The sequence below is a fragment of the Nomascus leucogenys genome, chromosome 20, assembly GCF_006542625.1.
Source record: "Nomascus leucogenys isolate Asia chromosome 20, Asia_NLE_v1, whole genome shotgun sequence".
Classification (NCBI taxonomy): domain Eukaryota; kingdom Metazoa; phylum Chordata; class Mammalia; order Primates; family Hylobatidae; genus Nomascus; species Nomascus leucogenys.
In genome coordinates, this window is record NC_044400.1 from 37,687,313 (window position 1) to 37,702,993 (window position 15,681).

Here is a 15,681-nt window from a genome sequence, read left to right on the forward strand (position 1 = left end):
AATACCTAATGTAAATGATATGTAAATAGTTATTACAATGTCTTGTTTGGGAATAACAAGAGTTCAGTACAGACACAACCATCCATTTCTCTCCCTCAAATATTTTCAATCTGCAGTTGATTGAATCTGCAGATACGGAACCCACAGATACCAAGGGTCATTGTATACCAATTTTTTTTGTTTTTAACATAATCTTAGTCTCTGTGATATATGCCAAATTTTTATTGTTTTAGAATTTACAAGTTCTTTAAAAATGACCACTTGCTTTTTAAGGCATTTACCTATTTACCATATATCAATTTATCTACATAAATCACATTCACCATATTTTTATTTTTTAAGACACAGGGTCTCACTCAGTCGCACAGTGCTGGAGTGTGATCACAGCTCACTGCAACCCAGAACCACTGGGTTCAACTGATCCTCCCAACTCAGCCTCTTAAGTAACTAGGACTACAGGCACACGACACCATCGCCAGCTAATTTTTGTTTTTTTGTAAAGACAGGGTCTCACTTTGTTGCCCAGGCTGGTCTCAAACTCCTGGACTCATGCAATCCTCCCACTTAGGCCTCCCAAAGTGCTGGGATTACAGGCATGAACCACTGCCCACTGCCTCCAGCCATATATTATTAAATATTATAGATGACTTTATTTCCTATACCTACATGATTATAACTAGCTTAAAAATAAATCAATAAATTACAAACAATAAAACCATAAAATCAAAGAAGATGAAAGCTGTTGCATGTTCCTTTACATTTTATTTGCCATAAACATTAAGATAAATACAGAAAATACTGGAGAAGAAAAGCTTTTTAATAATTTCTTGATGCAAAGCTTCACACTTAAAAATTCTGCTTGCTCCCCCCATCCACCCCAATTCAACATGCAGATATCATTTATTTTCATATATGCTGATTCTAGGGCATTGTAATCTCTTGACGGTTTCTTAAGAGTATCTTTGCCCTGGTAACAATTTCACAAACTATATACAATCATGGTATAATACCTTCATTCAAATGAATCCCAAAGGTGAGTACATTTACACAGTATTAACACTAAAAATCTGTTTTTTTTAAAACACCATAGAAGTCAAACCACAAAAACCCAGGATCTTGTTTTAAATGTGTTTATGAAGACTGCTGCTGAGCTCAAAGCATGCAGGTAATCATGACCACCTAGATGAAGCTGGATGTTGAAATTCCTTCATGTCCAATGATGTAATTTTTCACTCATCCCAAGTATCTCCATATTTGTTTACTTTGACTAGGAAAAAAGCACAAATAATTGATGACTCCAAGCAATAATAAGTAAAAGACATTAAGTTTGTTGCTATGATGAAAAGTTATGTTTCTCTCTCATTTGAATAAAAGCACATGAGAGTCAAATTATAATTACAAAAAGGGGATGACCAGACTTTTGTGAACTTGGGGTTGGACAAATGCATTGTATCCAGAATTTTACATAAATAGTTAGTCCTCATAACAAACTTCTAAACACAATTCTCATTTTAATGGTGAGAAAACCGATTAGTAACTTGCCCAAGGTACAAGCCCTAACAAGAAGAACTGAGATTTGAGTACAGGTCTGTTTAGATCCAAAGCCTGGGTACCTTTACATCTTTACCATACTACCTAAGTAAGTGTGGCACATATTAAGCCATATAGAAAAAAAAAAAAAATTAGTGGGAAATAATAAAACAAACATTTGAATTTTCGTTTTTCACAAAAAATACAGCAGTAGAAATGGTCAAGTGTTCAAGTTGTAATTAATTCAATCTTCTCTCTCAGGGCTGTAAATACTACTATAAGAAGAAAATACTACTACATTTCACAGGTACTCTACATTTTACATTTTGAAACATGCTCCGCTGTCTATTCTACTCCTTTACTTTTTTGCTTCTCTTCCACATAGCCTCTGTCTGTGAGTAATCATAACAATATAAAGCAGCAGTTATCACAGTGTGGACCCTTTTCAGGGAATACATGAAGTCAAAATTATTACATTATTATACTAAGACATTATATATCCTTATCCTTCACAATTTGCCTTTTCCCCTTGCTCTCATTCCCTCATGAGTATATGTTACATGGTTTTCTAGAAGCTACAGGATGTGTGGTGACATTGCTCTGGCAGCTAATAGAATACGTGCTGGAATTTTTAAAATTTCTGAGTCTTAATTTCTAATTAGATAAATATCAACCACATAAGCTAAAGGTGAAAACTTTAAGTGACACTTTCTGACCATGTGAATCTACCCTGTACTAATTTCAACAATATTTTAGAATATCACTGAAACCATTTCATAACAAGTCTTTTCTTTAAATTATATAAAGCACACAAAAAAACAGCTTTTACCAAAAAAAGAAAAAATCATTTCACATTTTTGTGTCATGTAACAGAACTTGAAGACTTCAGTCAAAAATAAAAAAATGTCAAAATCCAGCAAATGCTAAAGGTCTACCAAATTTCCTTTCTTAACCTCTATTACTATAGAAGCCTAAACCAAAATACTCAATTTCTGATACAGTGTAAGGTACTATGCTATGCAGACAATAATAGAAAAGATTACAAAAATGAGAAAAATATTACTTTCTGCCCTCACAGAGCTTACAATCTAAATCCTCAAATTAATTAGCAGAACAAAGTACCAACAAGTCTTTACATATTACAGAGCAATGGCCACTAGATGCATAGTTTATGCTAAATGTTGTTTGATGACAAACATTCAAAAGTATGGTACATCCCTAACTTATTTCAAAGGTAGTTTTTTTACATCAATAATATGACACAGATATTATCTATCATTGTTATAAAAACAGAACTCCAAATGAAGCAGCCGCTAATGATTAAAAATAAAATTAGCTCTAAAAAATGACCACAACAACAAATACTAAGGACTTTCATGTATTTTTGCATTCTTTGTGGCATATGACCTTCAAGAAGGTACCAAAGACCTATTATTTTCATTTTTAAAGTAGTAAATAGAAAATCTTGAAACAATGACACATACTCTGAAATTCCTTAAGAGAAAATCGTAAAACCCTATACTGAAATAGCTATAAAACCCTATTCAAATGTCCTCTTCCTTTAGAGGTAAACTTGTATCAAAAAATTCACTTTGGCTAATGTATAGCTATTCCAAAAAGACTTAAAAGAAATCAGGATTTAAAAATTCACAATTTTTTTTAAAAGTTTTTTGTTTTTGTTTTTTTTTCCTCTTTAAGAAATGCCTTAGAAGCTGGCATATAACTCTTTTAATTTCACAAATGTACAAGAAAGGTCAGGCACAGTGGCTCCCACCTATAATCCCAGCATTCTGGGAGACCAAGGTGAAAGGATTGCTTGAGCCCAGGAGTTTGAGACCAGCCTTGGCAACATAGGGAAAAACCCATTGTACCAAAAAAATTTTTTAACAGCCAGGGATAGTGGCATACAACTGTAGTCCCAGCTACTCGGGAAGCTGAGGTAGGAGGACTGCTTGAACCCAGGAGGTCAAGGCTGCAGTAAGCCATGATTACACCACTGCACTCCAGCCTGGGTGACAGAATAAAACCATCTCAAAAAGAAAAAAACAAACAAACAGAACAAAAAAATAAACACAAGAAAAACCCAAATATACAAGAAAATCAATCTCATTACTCAATCATTCTGTGGTTAGGCCACAAGTGGTATTACAGAGCAATGCCAACCTCAGATCACTACAGCAACTCATGCGATAGGTGTATCATTAGGAAAATAAGACTATCAGATCTCCAAGGATATTTGTTATAAGAGAAAAACAGTCAAATGAGTATATAATCTCTACCCTGCGTTACAAAACAAATCTTGCTGTCTTAAGACTTACTATTTGGACTTCACTATTTTCTTCCTTTTTTTTTTGGAGACAGAGCCTCGCTCCATCATCCAAACTGGAGTGCAGTGGCATGATGTCGGTTCACTGCAACCTCTGCCTCCTGAGTTCATGCAGTTCTCCTGCCTCAGCCTCCCGAGTAGCTAGGATTACAGGCATGCATCACCATGCCCAGCTAAGTTTTGTATTTTTAGTACAGACAGGGTTTCACCATGTTGGCCATGCTGGTCTCCAATTCCTGGCCTCAAGTGATACACCCACCTTGGCCTCCCAAAGTGCTGGGATTTCAGGCATGAGACACCACACCTGGCTTTGACTTCATTATTTTCTAACACAAAATGGCCTTCGGAGCACCTTAAAAATGGAAGAATTGGCCGGACACGGTGGCTCATGCCTGTAATCCCAGCACTCTGGGAGGCTGAGGCAGGCGGATCACGAGGTCAAAAGATCGAGACCATCCTGGCCAACATGGTGAAACCCCATCTCTACTAAAAATACAAAAAGTTAGCTGGGCATGGTGGCAGGTGCCTGTAGTCACAGCTATTTGGGAGGCTGAGGCAGGAGGATTGCTTGAACCCAGGAGGCAGAGGCTGCAGTGAACCAAGATCGTGCCACTGCACTCCAGCCTGGCGACAGAGCAAGACTCCGTCTCAGAAAAAAAAAGAACTGATAACTGTAAAGTACTATTTTAAAAATATTTTACTTTGGTTAATTGCTTGAAGAGTTAAATCGCATATTAATTAATTTTTTATAGTATTGTTTTAAAGTAATGTTTTAGTTTCCACCTAAACAGTAAAGTGATTCAGACTAAACTATCATACCTTCTTTTTTTGGCACTCTTTCATGCATAGGCCTGACTGAGGGGTCAGTCTTTTGTGTTAAAGATACTTCATATGACTCTCTGTTCTTATTCCTTAATTCCTCATATGTAATATTTTTTCTTTTAGGACTTTCTTCAAGGTTGGGATCAGGTCCTAAAACAACAAACAGTTAATAAATGGTAATAAAAGGATTTGTATAACTCTAAAGCAACTAAATTTTACAAATGCTCCTTACCTACAATCAAAATAGAATAAAGAATCAAATTATTACCACCATTTCACAGGTACTATACTTTCACCAAGATAATTATCAAACTGAAATCTACTTCTGCCTATATTTTTAAGCTTTTATTTCTAAAAATTAAAATGGACATCAAAAAATTTTCCAAACTAAACCACAGCCAGAAGAAAAATATGTATCATAATATATAACAGTACAATTTAAACTCATTAAAATACCAGTGTTTTAAACTGGAGTTACTCATACTGTATACAGAATTAAGAGAAATATATTCTACTAGTGACAACTGAATAAAACTTGACGTGGTATAGATTTTACTCAATATATAGTTAAATAGTCCTATAACCACAGACTCTATGAAAACAACTCCAGCTATTTTCAAAAATCATTTATTTTACCATTTAATGAAATTTAAACAAAAATACTGAAAATAGGCCAGGCACAATGGCTCACGCCTATAATCCCAGCACTTTGGGAGGCCGAGGCAGGCAGATCACCTGAGGTCAGGAGTTCGAGACCAGCCTGGCCAACAAGAAACCTCATCTCTACTAAAAACACAAAATTAGTTGGGCGTGGTGGCACACACCTGTAATCCTAGCTACTAAGGAGGCTGAGGCAGAATCGCTTGAACCCGGGAGGCGGAGGTTGCAGTGAGCTGAGATCGCGCCATTGCACTCCAGCCTGGGCAACAAGAGCAAAACTCTGTCTCAAAAAAAAGAAAAAAAAGTTGAAAATAATTACTTGAAAAGTATAAAACATAGCCTTTAATCATTCGAATATGTGTTGTTTTCATTCCAGTCTAACAGATGCAATGTTGATGCAGAAGAAAGTATCAACTGTTATTTTGGCCTGGGAACTAACATTTATTCTTTATTTCTCCCAAAGAGAGTCAAAATGTGAATATTACATATTATCACAGAGTCAAATGTAAATATAATGCAGTGGTTACTCCTAATATTGGTTGACAGGATCAAATAGTGAACATAGTTTATAAAATTTATAAACAGCAAAAAAGGCCATATGAACATTAAAAAAAAAGATGCTAACATTCAGTGAACAACTATTTAACTTACAAAGTCTTACCTACCACATACCACACCAAAAGTACTATTTTTCAAAGATGTTTTCAATGAGACATACAAATTGGGTATATAATTTTAATATTAATTTTTTTAAAAATTGTTTTTGTGATACTTATTTAGAACTCAAAGGTAAGATCCCAGTGAATAATTAGAATTTTCTAAGCAACATAACTATACATTAAATAATGTTTTCAACCATAAACTTTTTTTTTTTTTTTTTTTTGAGACAGAGTCTCACTCTGTTACCCAGGCTGGAGCACAGTGGCGCAATCTCGATTCACCGAAACCTCCGCCTGCTAGGTTCCAGTGATTGTCCTGCCTGAGCCTCCCGAGTAGCTGGGATTACAGGCATGAGCCACTATGCCCAGCTAATTTTGTATTTTTAGTAGAGACAGGGTTTCGCCATATTGGTCAGGCTGGTCTTGAACTCTGACCTCAGGTGATCCACCCGCCTCGGCCTCCCAAAGTGCTGGGATTACAGGCATGAGCCACTGCACCCAGCCGTTTTCAACCATAAACATTTATTCTGCTAAATAAATATATACTGTACTGATATAAAGCAAAGAGGATTTAAATTTCTCCTAATTACTTCTAGTATTATATGATGGTTCAAAACTAAATTTTTCTTACTAAAAAAAGAATGTAAAGAAAAATATTATAACCTTATATTGGGATTAAAACACTTTGCATTTCATTAGTAGTAAGTAATTACTGAACTCATTTCCCTTCACCATATATGTTATATTAAAAATTCTGAAGGAAATCGTGTGTACTTCAGGAAACTTGGGTTCTTAACCCCACTCTGCTGACAATTAGGAAATGTCCTTGGGCAAATCACTAAGCTTCTTTGAATCCTGGTTTTCTCAATTGTGAAATATGGTAGTTTGAGTAGATGATCTCTGAAGTTCCTTCCAGGTCTAATACTTTTTCTTATAAAAAATATTTTACCATTATAAAATTCTGGAACAAATAATAAAAATATAAATCAGACAGAAGAAGACTGGGGAGAATTTCCCACACTGTGGAGAGAACATGATTTTACTATTTTGGGAAGGTTATAAAGAACTGGAAGGAATAAAAAAATGTAAAGTGGCACTGATTTAAATCTAACTGTAATAAACTCTAAGTCTCCTAACAGCTATGAAGGAGTGCTTGCTATTTTAAAAGATTAATAACTCTCTGAATTCCTGGTAAAAGCAAGCAGAACTAAAGTAGGACTTAAACCAAAGAATAAGATGCCCTGGTAGGGGAGGACAGCATCTGGGGCAACGCAAAAGCAGGCCACTGCTGGCCCATGTGGAGAGCGGTAAAAAGTAGCCACTTTGATTTAGAGAAGGGGGTCAGAAGGCAGAGCAGTGGATGGATGGATGGCTGCTGTGGAAGGCATAAAATAATATTAAGACATGGCCTTGCTAAGTAGTCTGTGGGTAGACACCAAAGAGCTTTTTGTTTGTTGGCTTTTGTATGGAAAAGAAACTACATAACAGAAATTTCCTAATGCAAATGGTGCGGAGGATGCAAGTCATTACAAGGAAAGAGTTAGTGCATGTCTAGAATACAGTAGTGCCCCCTTATCTGTGGTTTCGCTTTCCAGGGTTTCAGTTACCTGCAGTCAACCATGGTCTGAAAATATTAAATGGAACATTCCAGAAATAAACAATTCATAAGTTTTAAATTACACCCTCTTCTGAGTAGTGTGATAAAATTTTTTGAGGTTCTGCTCCGGTCCATCGAGGACTTGAATCATCCCTTTGTCAAGCATATCCACACTGTCTACGCTACATGCCTGTTAGTAATTTAGTAGCCATCTAGATCAAAAAAACATAGAACATACAGGACTCGGTAATATCTGAGGTTTCAGGCATCCACAGGGGTCTTCGAACTTATCCCCCATGGATAAGGGGGGACTACTGTACAAGAAGAATGGATTTGAACTTCAGACTGGTTAAATGAGACATAGTGAGGAACAAGGACAGCTGCCTTTGGAGGTAAGATAGTGACTTTAGCCATTCTCTCCTAATCTGCCCATTCCCTTCCTTCCTTTTCTGACTATTTCGATGCCTTTGCTTCCAACCATTAAAGAAAAAAATAAAAAATCAGAGTTGAGGATTAAGAAGCTCTCAATAACTTTCATCCAAACTCTTCAATCATCTGAACTTCCATTCTTTCCTGTCTCTTCCTTTATACAAGGCTAATACTCACCACTTTGCCCCCAACTTTTGCTCTTAAGTAGTGCTGTCCAGCATAACTTTCTGCAGTGATGAAAATGTTCTATATTGGCACTAACATGGTAGCCACTAGCACATGTGACTATTGAGCAAGTGAAATGCTATCAAAGCAATTGAGAAATTGAATTTTAAATTTCATTTAATTTTAATTAATTTAAAGTCACATGTGGCTAGCAGCTACACTGACCTACCTAGAACCCCCTTCTGCATTCTCTAGAACCTTCTCTGACCTATAATCAACTTCTCCCTTTCCACTGTATACCCTCCCCTCCCTTTAACTTCTTTCCCTCTAATCTTTTAAAATTTAAAGAGTATACTCTACAAAGGTCCATAATCCCTCATCCAAAACTTGGGGTCAGATATGTTTCACTATTCAGAGTTTCTGAGATTTTAGAAAAATACTACAGTAAATATCCCTTATATTACTTAATATCCATCCATTCAGAGGTTTAGGACAGGAATGAGTAAGCAAACACATTAATATTTCTATAATGAAATAAAGGAAAAATCTTATCTGGCAAAGTAAATAAAGTCTACGTTTATATAACTTATGTGAATTTAGGTCAGGGTATTCTGCTAAATGAATTCAGGTCAGATTTTATTACCAGTTTAATTATTAAAAAACAAAAACAGGCCAGGGGCAGTGGCTCACACCTGTAATCCCAGCACTTTGGGAGGCCGAGGCGGGCAGATCACGAGGTCAGGAGATCAAGACCATCCTGGCTAACACGGTGAAACCCCATCTCTACTAAAAATACAAAAAATTAGCCGAGCGTGGTGGCGGGCACCTGTAGTCCCAGCTACTCAGGAGGCTGAGGCAGGAGAATAGCGTGAAGATGGGGGCCGGAGGTTGCCGAGATCGCACCACTGCACTCCAGCCTGGGCGACGGAGCAAGACTCCGTCTCAAAAAAAACAAACAACAAAAAAAAAAACTTGGCTTAAACCTTTTTGAATTTCAGGATTTTAGATAAAGAATTATAGACCTGTATTTCCCGTTTCTAATTCCTCGTCTTTCACTGCCGACTAGACTGAAGGAAAGAAACTAATGTTTTTTGAGTCTATTATTTGCCAGGCATTGCCTCTGATTATTTCATCTAATTCCAACAGTTCATTAAGAGAGGTATTATCATCTCCATTCAACTGATCAAGAAACTGAATGGATCATAAAGTAGTTATAATAATATTACTACATTATTATAATGTAGTAGTAGTATTACAAGGTCACATAGCTATCAAATGTCAATCATGATTCAAATCCAAGCCTTAATACAAAATTGATGTTGTTGCACTTACATGTGTGATCTTCAAAGCTACTATTTACAAACTTCACAAAGCATTTTCACATGGATTTTCTCACTTGACGACAGTTCTTTCTTGTATTACAGACAAGGAAGTTGAAAGCCTTTAAAACCCAGCCTATCAAATGTAACCTTTTTATACCTTTCCTGGAGCCTCTACTTCCTGAGACACGATTTATCATTTCTTCTTCACTATTCCACTAAGCTTGCCTTAGTATTTTCAATTACTGGGACATACTAGTAATTTATCCTTGTATTTCTATATCTTCTAACAGACTGAGAGTTTTTCAGGGACAAGAACCAAGTGTTACTCATCTTCTTCCACGTCTAGGAGAGTCCTTGACACCTACTGGTCCTCAAGAAAAGTTGAATGAATGAAGAAACAAATGAACAAACATGCTGAGTTTAGGTTGATGATTGATGGTAGAACACACAGGTGATATCCAGCAGAAAAGGTCATCAAATAAAGTTTATACATACGTTGGACCATAAAATGTTGAAATTCATTTCAAGAGAAGTTTCTACCTTGGACAATATGATCAGTAATACCAGTGGGAGCAGATTCATTCATAGAAGAACTGAATGGAATTGGCTCATAATGAGGAAGCATTTCTATGTTGTCTGCTGCTGGGGATGTCACAGAAGATGATTGACCACTCACATTTGAGTCATATTTTGACTTTGGATAATAGTGCCTGTAAATGAAAATCATATTGTAGTAAGAACTATGAGTCATTGCCTGTATCTTAAAGAAGTGTTAAAATAACTTCTTTCATATATCTTATTTCCAAAATTATATATACATATAATTTTTTTTATTTTTTTGAGACAGGGTCTCACTCTGTCACCCAGGCTACAGTGCAGTGGCACAGTCTTGGCTTATTGCAATCTCCACTTCCTAGGCTCAAGCAACCCTCCTACCCCTCAGCTTCCCAAGTAGCTGGGACTACAGGCATGCACCACCACTTGGTTTTTTGTAGAGATGAGGTCTCACTATATTGTCCTGGCTGGTCTCAAACTACTGGGCTCAAGCAACCCTCCTGCCTCGGCTTCCCAAAGTGCTGGGATTACTAGCATGAGCCACCACGTCTGGCCTCGAAATAATTTTTAACACAGTTATTTATAAACAGTAAAATGAGGTCTGTTTCTTTCTGCCAACAAAACACTTTTAAAAAGTCCTGACCCACTTATACATCTTAAAAGCAGTCACTGTCAGTATAGAAAAATAGGAAATGTATACCCAGCCTTTCAAGATAATTTTAATATGTTTGAAAGTTCTTGGAAAGAAAAAGCACTTTAAATCAGGTCTAATTTCAATAACCATGCCCGTTTCCCATGTCAATTGAGAAGGTAATATCACAGCTAAGAATCTATATAAACAATAATTTGCTAAAGCAGATACAAATTCTCTCATGGGGATTACATCGCTTACCTATCTGTTTAAGAAGCATTAAAATGAAAAGTTGAAATCTGTTAAGAGATGGGATTGATAAGATTTAGGAATTCAAAAGAAAAGTCCAAACTATAGTAACCAAAGGTTTGCCAAATTGAATCAAGATAAAATCCTTTATTCTAGAACATGTACTCCCAATAGGACACAACTCTATATTTAAAACAACGAAGGCCAGATGCAGTGGCTCACGCCTGTAATCCCAGCACTTTGGGAGGCCAAGTGGGGCAGATCGCTTGAGCTCAGGAGTTTGAGACCAGCCTGGGAAACACAGTAAAACCCTGTCTCTTCAAAAAATACAAAAAATTAGCTAGGCGTGGTGGTGTACGACTGTGGTCTCAGCTACTCCAAGGGCTGAGGGAGAAGGATCACTAGAGCCCAGGAGGCAGAGGTCTCAGTGAGCTGAGATCACGCCACTGTACTCCCAGCCTGGGAGCCAGAGTGAAACTCTGTCTCAAAACAAAACAAAACAGAAATGAAGAACCAGGCACAGTGGCTCACACCTGTAATCTCAACAATTTGGGAAGCCGAAGCAGGAGGATCGATTGAGCCCACTAGTTCAACATCAGCCTGGGCAACATAGTGAGACCCCCATCTCCATAAAAACAATTTTTTTTTAATTAGCTGGGTGCAGTGGCTGATGCCCGTATTCCTAGCTACTCAGGGAGCTTGAGGCAGCAGGGCCTTGTGAACCCAGGAGTTTGAGGCTACAGTGAGCTAGGATCATGCCATTGTAATCCAGCCTGTGCAACAGAGGGAGGCCCCATCATTCATTCATAAATAAATAAATGGTGGCAAGTCTTGCTCCAATTTTTGAAGCAAATTACTTTTAGCCTACAGCAAATGGCAAGTATCCAGTGGTCCTTCAGACAATGTTTTTAAGCCATGAGTTACAGCAACATCTAGTTGTTTCTTAAAAATTAAAAATCTTAGGTAAAGATCAGAATCTGGCCTACCCAGGTGGTGAAGATCGTCGTGCTTGTCCTGATCGTAAAGCTTCTCCAAGGGGGGAGTTTTCAAGTTTCTTGAATTTCTCTTGGCAAGTTTTCACATAAGAAAGTTTTCCAGCAAAGTATCCCATGATACAAGCAACTTATTTGTAAAATCAAACAAAAAGCGTAACTGAATGTGCCTTTCAGACAAAACTATTTTCTAAAAGAAAAATTTGTTTTAAAGTGTGATTCTAAATAAGTCTTTGGTTTACAAAGACTGAGATTTCCTGAAATAATGGTAGAAGAAATCAAAATTAAATCAGATCACAGTTCATAGACGGAGTCTATGGATATAATTCAGTTTCCAAAAAAAAGTGCGCCAAAATAAAGTTGTTATAAATAAATCAATTACAGTATACTAATTACTTTATAATATATACAGGAAAGATTTAGTAAAGGTATAATGGGAAGAGGAATGGATAAGGAATAAAAGCATCAAAACATTTATTTATTTCTAGTTCTAAATAAACAGAACTAGATCACAAGGATTTAGGCCATTATTTTCCTATAAAACAGAATATCATATGCACAGCCATTTTCACAAGATTGTTTTAAAATAAAATTAGGTGCAACAAATCCCTTAAAGTAATAAATTATGAACCATAACCTAAACGTGGCACTTACTGCATCACATGAGTTTCCAATACAAAAGAAAGGCTAACCTGAAAGACTCATGAAAAGCCTCAGGTCCTTCTTTTGAAGAGCAATGTAGCTTCTTTTTCTTTTACTTACTTATTTATTTATTTATTTATTTATTATACTTTAAGTTCTAGGGTACATGTGCATAATGTGCAGGTTTGTTACATATGTATACATGTGCCATGTTGGTGTGCTCACCCATTAACTTGTCATTTACATTAGGTATATCTCCTAATGCTGTCCCTCCCCACTCCCCCGACCCCACAACAGGCCCTGGAGTGTGATGTTCCCCTTCCTGTGTCCAAGTATTCTCATTGTTCAATTCCCACCTATGAGTGAGAACATGCGGTGTTCGGTTTTCTGTCCTTGTGATAGTTTGCTGAGAATGATGGCTTCCAGCTTCATCTATGTCCCTACAGAGGACATGAACTCATCCTTTTTTATGGCTGCATAGTATTCCATGGTGTGTATGTGCCACATTTTCTTAATCCAGTCTATCATTGATGGGCAATGTAGCTTCTTTTTCTATTAACTATATTGCAATGTGTAAATAAGTTATGCTTATTTACATTTTAAAATGTAAATTAGAGAGATTTCTTTTAAAAATTAAGCTTAATTTTAAATATACTTTATTTTGATTAATCAGAATATCTGCACAACTTTCTTTCCCCATAGACCAAAAATTTATTTTCAAATACTTTATCCTTACAAAATAATTTTAAATTAATAGTTCTATTACATTCTAAAGACACAAAAAATGCCTATTTCAACTAATGATTTTTTATGCTAACAATAAAATATCCAAGTAATCCACTTTATGAAATGCTTTAACAAACTGATTTATCAGAGCATGTAACCACATAACTAATATGAGTAAGACATGATAAAATATTTGATAAAAATAATTTTATTTAAGTTTTAAAAAGCTATGAAAACTACAATGTTGTTCATACTTACATATAAGTTTAGGGATGGAACCATATTTGGGATGACTTGAAAGTATTCCTAAAGAAAAGAGTTAAGTATTTCTGAGTAACACTGTTAGAGGAAGAAAAATCAGTAAAGGCTATCTTTAAATATAATCTTACAACATTAGCTCCTTCCATGATCCTAGAGAACCCTAGACTGTTTAATAGGGAAAAGCAAATGAATTCAGTATCAAGAGAAATATGACGAAAATCCAAAAGACTCTACAAAGTATTAGAACAGGTAAATTTAGAAAGATCACTTGATGTAAGGTCAATAGACCAAATATATATGTGTGTGTATAAGAAAAACTGTTTATATCAACAACAAATGAAAAAACAAACATTTTTTAGAAGACAGAATTAATTAGAGCAACAAAAAAAACGCTCAAAACCCAGGAACAAATCTAATGAAAGATATGAAAGATCTCTACACTGAAAGTTATAAAACTTACTGAGAATTGAAAGACTCAATATTCTAAAGATGGCAATTCTCCATAACTTCACCTATAAATACAATGCAATCCCAATTAAAATCAAAGTTTTACAAAAATTGAAAAGCTTATTCTAAGAGTCACGTGGAACACAAAGGGCCAAGGTAACACTGAAGAATCGTATTATAGAACTGACTACCACCAGATAGCAAAATCTACATGATAAAGCTGTAGTAATTAAGACAGTCTGGTATTAAGTACAAGAATAGGTAAACTGACCAAAACTAAGAGTCCAGAAACAGATCCACACCTGCACACTTGATTTATGACAAAGACAACACTGCAGCATAGTGTTTTCAAATATAGTGCTGGGTCAGTTAATATCCGTTAACAGGGGAAAATGTGCCTTGATCCTACATCAAACAATAATCCAGATGGCTTAAAAAGTTAAATATGAAAGATTCTTTTAAAAAATTTTACAGAACTTGGTGGGACTGTAAACTAGTTCAACCATTGTGGAAGTCAGTGTGGCGATTCCTCAGGGATCTAGAACTAGAAATACCATTTGACCCAGCAATCCCATTACTGGGTATATACCCAAAGGATTATAAATCATGCTGCTATAAAGACACATGCACATGTATGTTTATTGCGGCACTATTCACAATAGCAAAGACTTGGAACCAACCCAAATGTCCAACAACGATAGACTGGATTAAGAAAATGTGGCACATATACACCATGGAATACTATGCAGCCATAAAAAACGATGAATTCATGTCCTTTGTAGGGACATGGATGAAACTGGAAACCATCATTCTCAGCAAACTATCGCAAGGACAAAAAACCAAATACCGCATGTTCTCACTCATAGGTGGGAACTGAACAATGAGAACACATGGACACAGGAAGGGGAACATCACACTCTGGGGACTGTTGTGGGGTGGGGGGAGGAGGGAGGGATAGCATTTGGAGATATACCTAATGCTAAATGATGAGTTAATGGGTGCAGCACACCAACATGGCACATGTATACATATGTAACAAACGTGCACATTGTTCACATGTACCCTAAAACTTAAAGTATAATAATAATAAAATAAAAATAAAAAAATTTACAGAAGAAAGCATAAGACCATCTTTGTGTCGAGTAGACGAAGATCTTAAAGAGTCAACAAAAAGCACTTATTAGAAAGAAGAAACCTGATAAATTAGACTCTATTAACACTGAAAACTACAGTTAAACAGAGTGGGGAAAAAATAATCACCATATCTATATCTGACAAAAGACTCACTTCCAAAATATACAGAGAAATCTCACAAAACCAATAGGAAAAAAGACAATACAACAGAAAAATGGTTAACAGACTTAAACGGATACTTCACAGAAAAAGATATGCTGAAATGAAGTATAAACAAATGAAAAGGTCTTCAACTTCATTGGTTACAGGGAAATACAAATTCAAGCCACAATGCAATCCATATTAGTGTTCATTTACCACAATGGCTAAAACATAAAAGACATAAAAATAGCTAATGTTGGTGAGAATGTAGGGGTATACATTGGTCTAAACAGTTTGGTAATATCTACTAAAGCTAAATAAATATATACAAAATCTATGACCCAGCAAAATGTCTATCAAAAGGTACCATATTCTTGGCAAAACTAATTGTAA

General features: G+C 35.9%; 1 protein-coding gene across 11 annotated transcripts in view; it reads right to left on the reverse strand.

The window, feature by feature from the left end:
• Positions 1–740: 740 nt before the first annotated feature.
• Positions 741–15,681, reverse strand: part of OCIAD1 (OCIA domain containing 1) — a 30,904-nt gene continuing 15,963 nt past the window's right edge. For 4 of the 11 annotated variants that reach the window (XM_030800888.1, XM_003258436.3, XM_030800890.1 and 1 more), the window contains exons 5-8: positions 13,564–13,611; positions 11,932–12,067; positions 10,006–10,220; positions 741–1,267 (exon numbers count right to left, since the gene is read on the reverse strand). In XM_030800888.1, coding sequence (XP_030656748.1) covers positions 10,034–10,220; positions 11,932–12,067; positions 13,564–13,611 — 371 coding nt within the window. In that variant the 3' untranslated portion in view covers positions 741–1,267; positions 10,006–10,033. Of the gene's footprint in view, positions 1,268–4,675; positions 4,829–10,005; positions 10,221–11,931; positions 12,068–13,563; positions 13,612–15,681 lie in introns of all 11 variants that reach the window. The other 7 variants (XM_012499769.2, XM_030800886.1, XM_003258431.4 and 4 more) reach the window with 3 other exon arrangements.